This window comes from Pelobates fuscus, chromosome 8 (genome assembly GCF_036172605.1).
Source record: "Pelobates fuscus isolate aPelFus1 chromosome 8, aPelFus1.pri, whole genome shotgun sequence".
In the NCBI taxonomy this organism is placed as follows: Eukaryota; Metazoa; Chordata; class Amphibia; order Anura; family Pelobatidae; genus Pelobates; species Pelobates fuscus.
Window position 1 is genome coordinate 59,724,991 of NC_086324.1, and position 17,378 is coordinate 59,742,368.

Here is a 17,378-nt window from a genome sequence, read left to right on the forward strand (position 1 = left end):
ACAAGCAGCCATCCCCAGACACACAACCCTTAAAGCAACATTCCCACAAACATACAACACCACAAGCAACCTTCACACACATACATGCTCACCCAGCCCTATTAAAACATAAATTGCAAGATTTTGCTCCAAATTCTCTATAGCAAAGGCTTGGCTATTTAGTCTAAATTTTACAATTTGATATTCAGTTATATACAAACATTCCATGTTTAAAGAATGAACCGCACACGCTTAGCCATTGGTTCTTTATAAGTGCTCAAGAACCAGAACTAACCCACTTAACATACAAAACCCCGAACTAGTCATCTAAATGTATCCAATCCAATACGCCAAAGTTTGCGGAGCGGGTGCATTGGGTAAACTAGCATTAAGGCAACAAGGGGGGGGAAATACAGCCCTGATGACACCGAGAAGGACTAAAATTCAAAGAGTCCTGCTTTCATTTTTAGGGTCTGTTAATGGGCCAAGCAAATTTACGGTTCCGAGGCCCTACACAGCTGCCTAGGGGCACCTTATGGTCAGTGCTGTTCTGCACTTATTTTCATGAAACATTCTTTTTGTCAGGCACAATTAAATTATATGGGATGCTTTTGGTTTACTAGAGAAATGCATATTACAGTAGCCTATACATGATATGGATTTGTTTAGCAAACAGTGAACTGCAGTGAATTAAAACATAAATTGCAAGATTTAGGCAACAATCTAAGTGCTCAAGAACCAGGACTAAAGCAATTTTAACCATATATGAACTAACCCATACCCTACTAACTGTTCTTTATTTTCAGTTTAACTATGCTATATGGAAATGTCCACTTCAGTCATTAAGTCATGTAATACATTGTTGTTAATTTTCAAAGGAACACTCCAAGCACCATAACCAATACAGCAAGCTAATGGTTTGACTTCTTACCAGGGGTTTGCCGGGCACCACTCCCTAAGCCTGGCATTCAAGAGTTTGCTTACTGGCTGACAGCATTTGGCTCTCCAAACCAGAAGGGTATAGACGGGGAATTGCACACACCAGACTTCAGTTAAGTGGCCAAAACATTAGCAAGCACTTTGAATTCTTATACTGGTGGAAAACCAGGACACTCCTGGCCACATAACCACTACAACCTGCTCCATTGGATATTCACCCTCCTAAATATACCATCAACAAGTAAAAAATAATATATGTATGTGGTTATAATGTCCACGTACATTAAATACAGTTACTTAGCTACAACCAAGAATCTGTACTATACTATAAAATGCATGTGTTCATAACTCTCTCACTCTTGGATACTATATGAAGTTTTACCAAAAATAATTAAAGAATTCTGCATAATGGGAGTCCAATGAACTGAGTTGAGAGTTGGCAGATCTATAGATACATTTTTTTTTTGTCTGTAGGGAGAAGAATAGTGGAGCTAATGGAAAAATAACCAATACAAAAGTATACTATATGTAGTGAGGGAAGGAGGGGTTAAGGTGAATTGCTAAAAAGATACATACAAGGCTAGGTCTCTTTCTGTTTTATATATATATACATACATTTATATATATATATATATATATATATATATATATATATATATATATAAAGACGAGAAGGTATTCTTGCACTCCAACAAAACAATATGATGGTACCTGGTGCTCTGGTAGCAAAAATCATAAATATCCAAAAAAATACCGGCACTCCAGGAATTCTCAGTGATACAAGTTTTCTTTTATTCAGTTAAGGACGTCAACGTTTCAGCTCCTCATGGAGCTTTCATCAGGACAACTTAAACAATGAAACAAGCAAGCTTATATAGGGAGAATCTAAATTAGTGTACTTACATATTCAGGTGTTCCCCCTCCATTCCCGCCATCGGACGGACCACAGCTGCCTCCGCGTCAGCACACTTCACTTCCGGGTTCCTGGCCCACATGACCGGATCCGAGGTATCTGATTCGCCGACTGTCGTTACCGGGCAACCAGGGACGGGGAACACCTGAATATGTAAGTACACTAATTTAGATTCTCCCTATATAAGCTTGCTTGTTTCCTTGTTTAAGTTGTCCTGATGAAAGCTCCATGATGAGCTGAAACGTTGACGTCCTGAACTGAATAAAAGAAAACTTGTATCACTGAGAATTCCTGGAGTGCCGGTATTTTTTTGGATATTTATATATATATATATATATATATATATATATATATATATAAAAGTGCAGGTTATAAAATGATTCCTTTTATATAGTACCGCTAGTTCTGTGATAAAATATGGGACTTACTTAACTTTACTCTGAGAGTGGCAGCCATTGCAGATTGGTTAAAAAAAAATATTTGCAACCACATACTGTTTGAATTATTGGATACTGCTATTCAGGCTGTTTCTGTCCTTTCTGCACATCAGATGTGCTCCAAATATCTGTTTGACTCCTCTTCCGCCTGTTTGTCTGCTGTGTGGCAAGCAGTCCGCTCGTCGTTTTCCAGTCCCATGAGAAGCATCCACCGACATCCGCCAAAATGGTGAACTTCACGGTACTCCAGATTCGCAGCATCATGGACAAGAAGGCGAACATTCGCAATATGTCAGTCATTGCCCATGTGGACTATGGCAAGTCCACTCTGACCGACTCTCTTGTATGTAAAGCTGGAATCATCGCATCATCTCGTGCGGGTGAAACTCGCTTCACAGATACCCGTAAAGATGAGCAGGAAAGATGTATTACAATCAAATCTACAGCGATTTCCCTCTTCTATGAACTATCTGAAAACGATTTGGCCTTTATTAAGCAATGTAAAGATGGATCTGGTTTCCTTATCAACTTGATTGACTCTCCTGGTCATGTGGACTTTTCCTCTGAAGTTACAGCAGCTCTGCGTGTTACTGACGGTGCCCTTGTTGTGGTGGACTGTGTGTCTGGTGTATGTGTGCAGACTGAAACCGTACTCTGTCAAGCAATTGCTGAAAGAATCCGCCCTGTCTTGATGATGAACAAAATGGACCGTGCACTTTTGGAACTGCAACTAGAGCCAGAAGAGCTATATCAGACCTTCCAGCGTATTGTGGAGAACGTAAACGTTATCATATCCACCTATGGTGAGGGATAGACAGGACCCATGGGAAACATCATGATTGATCCAGTTCTTGGTACTGTTGGCTTTGGTTCTGGACTCCATAGCTGGGCATTTACACTCAAACAATTTGCAGAGATGTATGTGCAAAAGTTTGCTGCAAAGGGTGACGGCAAGCTGACACCAGCTGAACATGCAAAAAAAGTGGACGACATGATGAAGAAACTTTGGGGAGACAGGTATTTTGATCCTGCCAATGAAAAGTTTAGCAAGGCTGCATCAAATGCTGATGGAAAGAAGTTGCCTAGAACATTTTACCAGCTTATCCTGGACCCAATCTTCAAGGTTTTTGATGCCATCATGAACTTTAAGAAAGATGAAACTGCTAAACTTATCGAGAAACTGGACATCAAGTTGGACACTGAAGACAAAGATAAAGAGGGAAAACAACTGTTAAAGGCTGTTATGAGATGCTGGCTTCCTGCTGGAGAAGCTCTTCTGCAGATGATAACCATCCACCTGCCATCACCAGTGACAGCTCAGAGGTACCGCTCTGAGCTGCTGTATGAAGGACCACCTGATGATGAAGCTGCTATGGGCATAAAAAACTGTGACCCCAAAGGTCCATTAATGATGTATATCTCAAAAATGGTGCCCACCACTGATAAGGGAAGGTTCTATGCTTTTGGAAGAATCTTCTCTGGTGCTGTCTCCACTGGCCTCAAAGTCAGAATTATGGGACCAAATTATACTCCAGGAAAGAAAGAGGACCTTTACCTGAAGCCTATCCAGAGGACCATCCTGATGATGGGGCGTTATGTGGAGCCAATTGAAGACGTTCCATGTGGTAACATTGTGGGTTTGGTTGGTGTGGACCAGTTCCTGGTGAAAACTGGGACAATCACCACTTTCGAACATTCACATAACATGCGTGTTATGAAGTTCAGTGTCAACCCTGTAGTGCATGTGGCTGTAGAAGCAAGGAACCCTGCTGATCTTCCAAAACTTGTGGAGGGTCTCAAGCGTCTGGCTAAGTCAGACCCTATGGTGCAGTGCATCATTGAGGAATCTGGAGAACATACTGTTGCTGGAGCTGGAGAGCTGCATTTGGAAATCTGCTTGAAGGATCTAGAAGAGGACCATGCCTGCATTCCAATTAAGAAATCTGACCCAGTTGTTTCTTACCGTGAAACTGTGAGTGAGGAGTCAAACCAGCTGTGCCTGTCAAAGTCTCCTAACAAGCATAACCGTCTGTATATGAAGGCCCGTACATTCCCTGATGGCCTTGCTGAGGATATTGACAAAGGAGATGTGAGTGCCTGCCAAGAGTTGAAGATGCGTGCCCGTTACTTGGCATAGAAATATGAGTGGGATGTTACAGAGGCTAGGAAGAGCTGGTGTTTTGGCCCTGACGGTACTGGACCAAACATCCTGACTGATGTGATAAAAGGAGCACAATATCTTAACGAAATAAAAGACAGTGTTGTGGCTGGCTTCCAGTGGGCCACAAAAGAGGGTGTGCTCTGTGAAGAGAACTTGAGAGCTGTCCGATTTGATGTTCATGATGTGACTCTTCATGCTGATGCCATTCATAGAGGTGGTGGACAAATCATTCCTACAGCCCGTCATTGCCTATATGCATGTGTGTTGACAGCCCAGCCCCATCTGATGGAACCAATCTATCTTGTGGAAATTCAGTGCCCTGAGCAGGTAGTTGGTGGCATTTACAGTGTCTTGAACAGAACGCGTGGACACGTCTTTGAAGAATCTCAAGTGGCAGGCACACCAATGTTTATAGTGAAAGCCTACCTGCCAGTCAATGAATCATTTGGGTTCACTGCAGACCTAAGATCAAATACTGGTGGCCAGGCCTTCCCACAGTGTGTATTTGATCATTGGCAGATTCTTCCTGGAGATCCATTTGACAATGCCACCAGGCCAAGCCAAGTTGTGGCTGAAACCCGCAAGAGGAAGGGTCTGAAGGAGACTGTTCAAGCTTTGGATAACTTCTTGGACAAGCTGTGATTTTCCCATCTGTTCTCTGCCCAACACCATGACTGGCTTTGGGAAATGGACTCTAAACTTCTTGGGTGATGGCTTTTTTTAAAGAAGCTTACCCTTTACCTTCCTATTGCACTAAAGTGAGACATCCCCTTAACATTCATCTTGATTTTTCACTGTAGTTTTGGGAAGACTATTTATTATATTTTGTGAGCTCTCCTTATCTTGTATCTGGGGTAGCTCATGAAATTGCAGTCTTCTGATGGGGTGGTTGGTGCCAGACAATAAGTTGTAATACTGCGCACTCACAGCATGAATATAAACAACGAATTAGAGCGAATTAAAGAAAACGTATATTTGAAGAAATTTTTTTTTAAAAAAAATATCTGTTTGACTTTCGCTAAATGGATAAAGAAAAATCTTTTTGGGATCATTTGCAATAACTAACAGCAGTTCAGTGGGTATAGCTGACTGAGGGCTAAAGTAGCATACTAACATAATGATTTGTTTGTTGTGAAGATGATCTGTTTTTTAAATATGCCCTCAGAGATTCTAGTGAAATTTATCTTAAATATTTAAAATCCTTGTACTGTATTTAAATTGAAGGTTAGTTAGTTCAGGCATCTTAATGTAAAGACCATATTCAATGAGAAGTCACAATGAAAACACTGGATTGCACCAAGCGTATTGTTATATTATATATGTTGCAGGAATGAGGGTAATTGATTAACCACAAATTAATTAACCAAAACAGTTCCAACAAATGTCCACATTCATTGACTTAATTTCCCTCCCACAACATATAAATCCTGCATACTGCAGAAAAAACATTTCACGTGGTGCCCAATAGTAGGAAAACTAATATAAATATAAAAATAAAATTAAGGTGAATCTGGAAAAATTACAACTGCTGATGCTACATTTTAGTTAGAGAATGCAGGGAGCTATATTTTGCATCAAACTGTTCTGAACTTGGTGGAATGGTCCCACATTTCGACATTTGTCTCACCATTCCAGGTTAATTAACTCTGGACACCTTTTACCAGTTCTCAGAATTCATGGGATCAAGACTAAAATGCCCCATTTACATCTTACCTGTGAAACAATCAGTTTCACAAATTAATACATCTCCAACTGGTATGAAACCACAATTCTCATTCTTCTTAATCACCTATCTACCTGATTAAGTAGTTCTAAATCTAGCATTGCCTTACAGGAACTGCTATTACAGTTACATTTACACAAGTAATCATATACTACCTCATCAAGAGGTCATTATCACATGCCGCTGAATGGTTCTGAAATCAGAGGGACAGTCCTGACTTGTCCCACAATCCATTATCTGCTGCCCTACTGTGGAAGTGTCCCTCTTAAGCCTAGTACAAGCACATCATTGGACAAGCACAAGCCTAGTACAAGCACAAAATTAAACATGCTTGCACAGTGTAAAGCCAGTTGAAGGTATCAGTCCTAGTTAGAGCCCTTTAATAACACACTGAATTCGGGCAGCCATGAGTGGAACTGGCCAGTCTTTTGGAGAGAATCACTCCTTTTCTGTATGGTCCCACCCACCCTTATGCCATCACCACATCATCTGTGTGTATTCATAACTCAATATTAGACTGTATGCACTCAGCCTTCACATTCTCTAGTAGTGGAACATTATGTATTTCTAATAAGACAGTTAATTAACTGCATTGGAGCCCATCACTTAAAGCTGTAGAAACTTCTTGACAAGTGCAGTTCTCCACCAGCTAAGGAGCTAGATATTCTCTTCCGAGATTACTCAGAATGCTTTATATGCTGAATTTCATCTACGGATGCCTTTTATAATGCACATTTTTTTGTATATAGATATATTCTTTGTAATGTTTTCAGGTGGCATATTTTGGAAATACTTATATTATAAAAAAAAATTTGTATTTTTAGAGCAGACAAACAATATAAACCAACTGCTCTATCAATTTGCAGATTCCTTGGTGAAAATCTCTCAGATTTCACTCTGCAAACCTAATATAATATAGTATTTTAAACTCTGTGTCCCAACAATTCCAAGTTCAGATGGTGATTGGATGACTTGTGATACCAAGATAGTTCAAGTGGGGACAGGGGATGAACCAAAAGTAAATCTTTATATAATCTCCTTTTAATATGTGTCAAATCACCCAATATTACTCTAAAATGATGTATCCTTTAAACCAGTGGTAGTCAACCTTTTTCTACCTACCGCCCACTAATGCATCTTTTTGGTTGAAAAAATTTTCTTACCGCCCACCAGTTTTCGCGCAAATGCGGAATATTTTTAAGAAAGGAGGGTGTTTTTTAAAAAAATAAATGTACGTACATTTATCTTTTTATTTCTACTTAATGCAGGTTTATAAGGTTTTTAACTTTATAACGTTTAATGAGAAAACAATAAAGTAAATTGAAATTACCTTTACTAGTGATTAATGAGATCCTTGAGGTTGATGCTGCGAGACTAAATATTTGATATCTGGTTCGATTTTCGTAAGGAACAAACGAAGGTCTCTTTCAGTGATATTCAGACAACTTCTCTGTTTGCGCATAATATGATTTCTCATTTGTGCGTCAGCTCATCTCCTCTCCCTCCTCAATTCCCCTCCCAACCTTTTTTTCCCCTTTTTTCTATTTTTTAACCGTCCTTATAGCAATGCCCAGTAGGAAGGCTGAGCTAGGTAGCCCACTTACTATAGTCCACTATAACAGACAGGCACACATACAAGACACACACACAAAGACACACACAGACACACACACACACACAAGACACACATACAGACACACACACAAGACATATACATACAAACAGACAGGCACACATACAAGACATACATAGACACACACACATACAATGACACATACATACAAAGACAAGACACACATACGACACACACACACAAGACATACATACAGACACAGACAGACACACATACATACACACACAAAGACACAGACAGGCACACACACACAAGACACATACATACAAACAGACATGCACACACACATGCAGACACACACATAAGACATACATAGACACACACACATACAATGACACATACATACAAAGACAAGACACACACACATATATATACAGACAGACACACACACACAAGACATACATACAGACACAGACAGACACACATACATACACACACAAAGACACAGACAGACACACATACATACACACACAAAGACACAGACAGACACACATACATACACACACAAAGACACAGACAGGCACACACACACAAGACACATACATACAAACAGACATGCACACACACATGCAGACACACACATAAGACATACATAGACACACACACATACAATGACACATACATACAAAGACAAGACACACACACATATATATACAGACAGACACATACACACAATACATACATACAGACACAGACAGACACATACAAACAGACACACACAGATGCAGACATACATAGACACACATACAATGACACATACATACAAAGACAAGACACACATACATACATACAGACAGACACACACACATATACACAAGACATACATACAAAGACACATACAGACAGACAGACAGACACACACACACACACACGACATACCTACAAAGACACACACACACAAACAAACACACACATTATATTTAAGTCACCCTCCTGTTTCCTACCTTTAAGGTGCAGGAGGGTGACTTTCCCTGGGGTCCAGTGGTGGCTCAGGTGGATGGGAGTCAGAGTTCCCACTCTGACTCCCTGGTGTTCCTCCCGCGCGGCTCTCAGTTTTAGCTGGGAGGAGTGACCGGGGAATCACTTCCTCCCAGCTCTGATGTCATCACAGGGGGCCCGGTCGCGCTGTTAAAGCGCCCAGCGCTGACCGGGCCCCCTTACAATCCGCATCCATCGGGTGGCCCTGACAGCATGGGCCACCCGATGGACACTTTGGAAGGCAGCCCCGGCGGTTTACCGGGCGGGCCGGAGCCGCAAATGGTCACGGCGGTACCCAGTCGCACGGGTACCGCCGGCTCACACCCGCCCGCCCGATCAACCTGGAAATCCCTACCGCCCACCTGGAATCCTGAAACGCCCACTAGTGGGCGGTAGGGACCAGGTTGACGAACCATGCTTTAAACGGTGCATTGTGGTTATAAGGACATATTCTAATTTAGTATATTTAGTCTGAAATAGCCAAATTGGAAACATAACTGGGTTTGAGATTCAGATCCACTGTATTTTTCCAAATGCAGTTTTTAGCGCACTGTAATTCACAGTTTTATGAACAGACCTTTGATTCTAACTGCAGAACGAAGAGCTATGGGATCTAAACTTGGCACACTTGTTGTTGTAGTTGTTCTGTAATCAGTGTCTGTTTCCAAACATCTCAGAGCTGTGCACTACAACATCAATTATTAATTTCCCCATTAATCTGTGGCAGAGAAAAAGCCAAGGTGTGAAAAAAAAATATCCTGAAGAATTTGCAGCATCTATCATTTGTAGTCCATTCCTCTACTCATAAACACCGCGGCAGGCAGAAGAAGTCACATTTATTCAGTCTAGAACTTTAGAAGACATAGAAACATAGAATGTGATGGCAGATAAGAACCATTCGACACATCTAGTCTTCCCAATTTTCTAAATACTTTCATTAGTCCCTGGCCTTATCGTATACTATGGATAGACTTATGCCTATCCCACCTATACGGAGCTTCACTCATGTTTTCTACTTGTCCATATGTTTGATATCCTTAATTTATAACCTGACTTCATAGGGAATCATTTAAACTGGGCAAAGTACAGAGTATAACGAAGAATACAATGATTTAGATACTGATAATTTGCCATTTTTAATCACAGTGTCAAGTGTGGAGCTAATATTAAATATTCTAAGCGTATATTAAGAGTGTTGAAACAATATTTCAATCCAAAGGAACAGAATAGCGTTAGGAATACAATACTGTATTCTTAATGCTAGAGTGTCCCTCTACCCTAAAGTTTGTCTTCACCTCCTCGGACATCAGAAATGGGTGAATCTGATGCACATTAGCAAGTATACGGCTTTCTCCATAGGAAAGCATTGAATCAAGACATAGTGATACATACACAGACAGGTATACTGACACACACACACAAACAGACATACTGACACATACATATGCATACACTGACAGACATACTGACACACACACTAACAGACTTACTGACACACACACTAACAGACTTACTGACACACACACATAGACACACACAGACATATTGACACACATGTACAATTTTCAAATTTTTTAACCCACCCTCCAGTTTCCTACCTTTTGATGGAGGGTCGCTTCCCTGGAGCCCGACGTGATGCCCGAGGCTAATGGGAGTGAGGAGCCCTCCTCCTTACTGCCTGCTGCTCTCTCCCGCATGGTTTCTTTCTTTGTGAGAGGAAGTGACTCACGGCCAGGCCCGGACTGGCCATCGGGCATACCGGGCAAATGCACAGGATCTCCCCTGCCGGCCCCTGCAGGGCCAGCGCTATCCGAGCGCCGGCCCCGCTGTGTGCCTCCATGGGCCGGTGGGGAGATCAAAGATCTCCCTCACCGGCCCACAGGCACTGTTACAGGCGGCCGGTGCTGTGGAGTGAGGCTGGGGAGTGAGGCAGGCAGGAAGAGAGAACACCGGCGGAGCTCTAGCCAGCAGCTCCGCCGGGTCCTCTCGCGAGGTCTGAGCGTTGCCGCGGTAACCGCGGCAACGCTTAGATCTCGCGAGATCACCACTGGACCACCAGGGATCAGGCAGAACGGCACCCGGCACCCCCCTATGGAAACCCGGCTTCCCACCCCCTCCCAGGCTAAAGGTAAGGGAGGGGGTGGGATACATCATTTTAGTTTTTATAAATAATAATTTAAAAAAAAACATATTTATTCAATAATTGTGCTATATACACACACACTAAGAGCACTCACACACAGCACACTCATACTAACATCACCATCAGACACAGACAGCACACACAGCACCCTCAGACACACACAGCACCCTCAGACACACACACAGCACCCTCAGACACACAGCACCCTCAGACACACACACACACACAGCACCCTCAGACACACACACACACAGCACCCTCAGACACACACACACACAGCACCCTCAGACACACACACACACAGCACCCTCAGACACACACACACACAGCACCCTCAGACACACACACACACAGCACCCTCAGACACACACACAACACCCTCAGACACACACACAGCACCCTCAGACACACACACAGCACCCTCAGACACACACACACATACACACACACAGCACCCTCAGACACACACACACAGCACCCTCTTTACACACAGCACCATCAGACACACACACAGCACCCTCAGACACACACACAGCACCCTCAGACACACACACACATACACACACACAGCACCCTCAGACACACACACACAGCACCCTCTTTATACACAGCACCATCAGACACACACAGCACCTTCACTCACACAGCACCCTCAGACACACACATCACCTTCAGTCACACAACACACTCACACACAGCACACTCTCACACATATACAACACACACACGTATGTATGCAAAATGTTGCAAAATTGTGCTTGTTGCAAAATTGTGCTTCAAACTGGGTTTTTTTTTTTTTTTTTTTGCCTTTTGGATCAACAGCAAAAAACAGGTGTGAGGAAGGCTGAACTTGATGGACACAAGTCTCTTTTCAGCTATCTAACTATGTAACCATGTATGTATAATATATAAAATAACACTCAGTAAGTTAACAGACAAAAAAAAATAGAAACATAGAATGTGACAGTAGATAAGAACACCCTCACACACACACAGCACCCCTCTTACACACACACTACAATCCTCACACACACACACAGCACACCCAACACACTGCGCCCTTCACACATACAATACGTCCAAATATATATATATATATATATATATATATATATATATAGTATCCAGTTGTACCCAGCACACACACTCATAAGTTGTCAAAAAATGCCGGGTGCATCTTAGCCATAGCCTCAAAAATAAAGGCTTGCACTCACGGTCTGTTGTTAGGATTAAAACACTTCTTCTTTATTCCATATTATTAAAATATAGTTGCTGTCATCTATGTCGACGTTTCAGCCACATCAGTGGCTTTCATCAGGACCAACTCAGCTCACCCAACTCAGCTCATATATATATATATATGTTTGGACGTATTGTATGTGTGAAGGGTGCAGTGTGTTGGGTGTGCTGTGCGTATGTGTGAAGGGTGCAGCATGCATAATATTATTATTATTGCCATTTATATAGCACCAACAGATTCTGTAGCGCTTTACAATATTATATACTACAGCACCACTACACACATTACGCTCCAGATGCATGCTAGATCCCTTACCCTATTTACACTCTGAATCCTCTATACCAGTGTTCCCCAACCCCCGGGCCGCGGACCGGTACCGGTCCGTGGATCAAACGGTACCGGGCCGCCCAGGGGTGTGCGAGCCTGCCGGCTCATGCAGGGCTGGCATTGCCCAAGTGCCAGCCCTGCAATGTGCCTGCGGACCGGAGGGGAGATCAGAGATCTCCCTCCCCGGTCTGCAGGCACTGTGCTGACAGCCGGCAGGGGAGGGAGTGAGAGAGGACCCGGGAGCTCTTACCTGCAGCTCCTCCGGGTCCTCCTCTCGCGAGATTTGGAGCGTTGCCGCGGTAACCACGGCAACGCTCCAAATCTCGCGAGAGTGAACTCTAGCCCTGTAACTGGGCTAGAGTTCACCTCACCACCACCGGACCACCAGGGAATCCCCACCGGACCACCAGGGACTCCCCACCGGACCACCAGGGACTAAGAAATGTCCCCCCTCCTCCCAGTAAAGGTAAGAAGGGAGGGGGGACATGAATATATTAATTTTAATTAAATAGATAAAAAAAAAAAGCCTCCCTACCCTCCTTACCCCCCATACACACACTGCCCCCATGCACACACTACACACACTGCCCCACAAACACTGCCCCATACACACACTACACACACAGCCCCACAAACACTGCCCCCATACACACACTACACACACTGCCCCACAAACACTACACACATTGCCCCATACACACACTGCCCCACAAACACTGCCCCCATACACACACTACACACACTACCCCCATAGACACACTGCACACACTGCCCCACAAACACTGCCCCCATACACACACTACACACACTGCCCCATAGACACACTGCACACACTGCCCCACAAACACTGCCCCCATACACACACTACACACACTGCCCCCATAGACACACTGCACACACTGCCCCACAAACACTGCCCCCATACACACACTACACACACTGCCCCCATAGACACACTGCACACACTGCCCCACAAACACTGCCCCCATACACACACTACACACACTGCCCCCATAGACACACTGCACACACTGCCCCACAAACACTGCCCCCATACACACACTACACACACTGCCCCCATAGACACACTGCACACACTGCCCCACAAACACTGCCCCCATACACACACTACACACACTGCCCCCATAGACACACTGCACACACTGCCCCACAAACACTGCCCCCATACACACACTACACACACTGCCCCACAAACACTGCCCCCCATACACACACCGCAACTCTCACACACACTGCCACCCTCACACACACTGCCACCCTCACATACACACTGCACCGCTCACACACACATACACACCATTTTGAGTCTGTCTTTATGTGACTGTGTTTGTGATTTTCTGACTATGTATGTGTCTGCGTGTTTTTTTTAATATATGTGACTGTTTTTTTTTGTCTTATTAAATTAAAACAAGCGGGCCACGGAAAAATTATCAAACGTTTACCGGTCCGCGGCGATAAAAAGGTTGGGGAGCACTGCTCTATACAAACACACACACACAATCTCCTATACACACTCTGGGTCCTTTACACACAAGATCCCCTACACACACTGCACCACCTACACACACTACATTCCTGACATACAAACTCTGGATCCCCTATGCACACACTACATTCCTTGTAAGCAAACACATACTACATTCTCTAAACACACACTCTTTACAACCCCTACACACACTACAGCCCGTATGCACACACTCGCTACATCCCCTATACACACTATGCCCCCTATAAACACTCGCTACAGCCCCTAGCCCCACATATTACACCACAAACACAAATTAAATTGATCCATTTACACAATACCACACCACAATCAACTTACTCAACACACACGCAATCCCACAAGCAGGCTCCAAACACATGCACCATACGCTTTTCTGGCCCTTTTGTCCTCTGGTATCCCACTTATGGAGACACCAGAGACAAGTTAAAAGCAAACACAGCGCAAGCTTGTTATTAAATTTGCTTGCACTGTGCAGAACAAATACAGGGCCTTTTTCTAATGCTAGAGCTCCTCAGCGGGGCTCTGCGCATTGCACTAATATGCTCACTTTGAGAGGGGGTGTGCTTGTCATTAGTGATGACAAAACATACCCTCTCTGGCCCCGCCCCTTTCTCAGGGGGCCGCTGTGATTGAAAAATGCCCGGGCCGAATTTTTTTCCCAGTCTGGCCCTGCTCACGGCTGTTAATACCTCCTAACTGGCTGCCGAAAAGCATAGGCCTGGTCGCTCTGTTAAAGGGCCACAGCGTCCGAATGCTGATACAAGCCCACCGGGCGGCTCTAGGTACATGGGCCACCCAGTGGGCCTCCTTAGTGTGCTTCTGATTGGTGGAGCCACTTCCTTTTGAGGTATGCCTGAAGTTGCAGCCAGGCTATTTAAGCTGTAGTTTTAGTTTTTCTTAAAACTATAGATTTTAGTAGCCACTTTGTCACAAACACTGGCCAAAGTTAACGTTCATATTTGTTTTTTGCATTTTTCATCCACAAACAAATATGAATGCTAAGTTTGCCAGTGTTTGTGACTAAGTGGCTATTAAAAAAGACTGGACATACCCCATTTATCATACCTTAGGTTGTCTACTTTTGCAAATGGTATGCCATCATAGGGGTAATCCTTATTCCTGGGCTACCATACGCTCTCAAAGGCAACGTAACCAATCTAGGGGAATTTCAATGTGTATAAACTGAAAAATGCAACGTGATATTTTCCCAAACCCCGTAAAACCTGTACATGGAGAGTACTATATATTTGTGAGACCTCGCTGAATACAAATATGTGTATTTTATTGCAGTAAAAACAAATAGTAATGACATTCACAGCTAAAATGCTATGCAGAACTAAAAAACATTTTTCTAATTTCTCACATTTTCTTAGATTTTATTCATATAACATTATGTTTCATATATAAATATTTGCTGTGATCTGTTTCTTCTGAACAAAATTATATATAAGTTTAGGTGCACTTCATATAAAAAAAAGAGGTAAATTATGGTGGTAAAGACATATAGTTAAATTCCAGGTTTTGTTCTGATTTTGTTTTGATCAGAAATTTTACAATTGCCTCTGTCTTGAAGTCATTAATTGGGATAGCAAAGACAATATATTTATAGATTAATGGGTTAAATAAAAAAAAACTTGGCCTGTCTATAAAGCAAGTGTCTGCAAAGGAACATTTGCGTCATGGGTTATCTGTGAGTAATTATGGGTGATTTTTGGGTCTTGTTGCTTCTGGTACATGACACTATTTTTTTTTTTTTCATCAAACTATTCAGCTGCTCATTTTTCCCAAGTCAAAATTGTATCTGCTTGTATGCTCCCTTAATTTAAGGCTTATTTACTAAAATTGTCCATAATTTCTTCACTTACATGTAGATGGAACTTCAAATCTACTGATTACAAGGACCAGTGCCATTGAAGGGCTTATTCAACAGCGGATTTTAATACCTAGATCAAATAGATTTCTTGATTGTCGCAGGAACATCCAGCAGTAGTCATTACTTAGAGTTTTTTCTGACTTTTTGTCCTGAGGTCTTTACACAAAGGAAAATCAAAAGAAGAATTGAAGAGCACAGGGAACTGGAGAATATATTCATCCTAATGCTCTAATCTTGCTTGATCAAAGCATTTTATTAATATTGGTTTTATTACTACGGCTTTTTGTGTCACCATGAGTCTGGCCATTTCTGAGAAGCTGTAATTACAGCATCAACGTTGTATCATTGTTAAGGCCTACAGTTAGTATGAGTAGAAATTTGAGATGCAAAAAATTAATGTTAAAAAGACTGGCAAAAAAGAGGCACATTCACTCAAGTGTACTATGTTTCGAAAGTTTAAAATGACGCCCTTTTAAAAATCTAAAGTCTTACAAATCAGACAATCTAATCTTAACTTTGATATTTGAAAAAGCCTATTATTCCTAACACAACAGCATAAACTGGTACATTGTATAGCTATTGTTATTTATGAAGTGCCAACATATTTTGTAGTGCTTAAAGGGACACTATAGTCACCAGGACAACCACAGCTTATTGTATTTGTTCTAGTGAGTAGAATCATTCCCTTCAGGATTTTTGCTGTAAACACAGTTTTTTCAGAGAAAATAATGTGTTTACATTACAGCCTAGTGATAACTGCACTGGCCACTCCTTAGATGGCTACTAGAGGCGCTTCCTATCGCAGTGCTGCAGACTAAGCAGCACTGCCATTCAGTGTCTCCTCTCTCTGCATTCAGACACTGCACATCCCCCATAGAAATGCATTGATTCAGTTCATCTCTATGAGGAGATGCTGTTTGGCCAGGGCTGTGTTTGACTTGTACTGGTTCTCCCTGATCTGCCTTCTTGACAGTCTCAGTCAATCCTATGGGGAAGTATTGTGATTGGCTCAGACCACAACTTCTGCTGATGTCAGCAGACAGGGGCAGGTCAGATGCAGACACTGGCAGAGCCAGCAGGTACAGACTTGAATACAAGTAACATTTGACTATATTTAGCGAGGCAAGAGGGCGCCAGGGGGGTTAAATGGCGGTTTTAACACTACAGGGTCAGGAATGCATGTTTGTGTTCAAGACCCTATAGTGCTCCTTTAACATTTATCGAATGGGGATATTTGACGTAATTGACATACAGAATGTTACCAAAGACAATACGTAAAGAAGGCCCCGCTCAAACAAGCTTACAAGTTAAAAGAGGCTCAAGTGTAATAACAGCACGGTAGAGGGCATGAGGGATTGATGGATAAGATCTGTCGAGATAAACTAGTATTGCGGTTCTGATTGCGTTCAGTTATTTTCACTAATAAGAATTTTGTAATGAAATACAGAAAAGTTTGTGTGACAAACTTATTTACTCAGTTTGGTCTACTTAATTATTTTTATTA

At 42.5% G+C, this 17,378-nt stretch overlaps 2 protein-coding genes across 2 annotated transcripts in view; one reads left to right on the top strand and one right to left on the bottom strand.

Moving 5' to 3' along the window:
• The window catches only part of LOC134571554 (potassium voltage-gated channel subfamily H member 8-like), a 428,010-nt gene that overhangs the window by 186,288 nt on the left and 224,344 nt on the right, over window positions 1-17,378 (bottom strand). The gene's annotated exons all lie outside the window — the stretch shown is intronic.
• LOC134571556 (elongation factor 2-like) lies at window positions 2,480-4,287 on the top strand. The gene has a single exon (XM_063429906.1). The coding sequence runs from the start codon at window positions 2,495-2,497 to the stop codon at window positions 3,080-3,082; it is 588 nt and encodes a 195-aa protein (XP_063285976.1). The 5' UTR covers window positions 2,480-2,494; the 3' UTR covers window positions 3,083-4,287.

What these genes read in the sequence shown, in the direction of transcription:
- LOC134571556 (XM_063429906.1), top strand. Translation starts at nt 2,495, where the DNA reads ATGGTGAACTTCACGGTACTCCAGATTCGCAGCATCATGGACAAGAAG.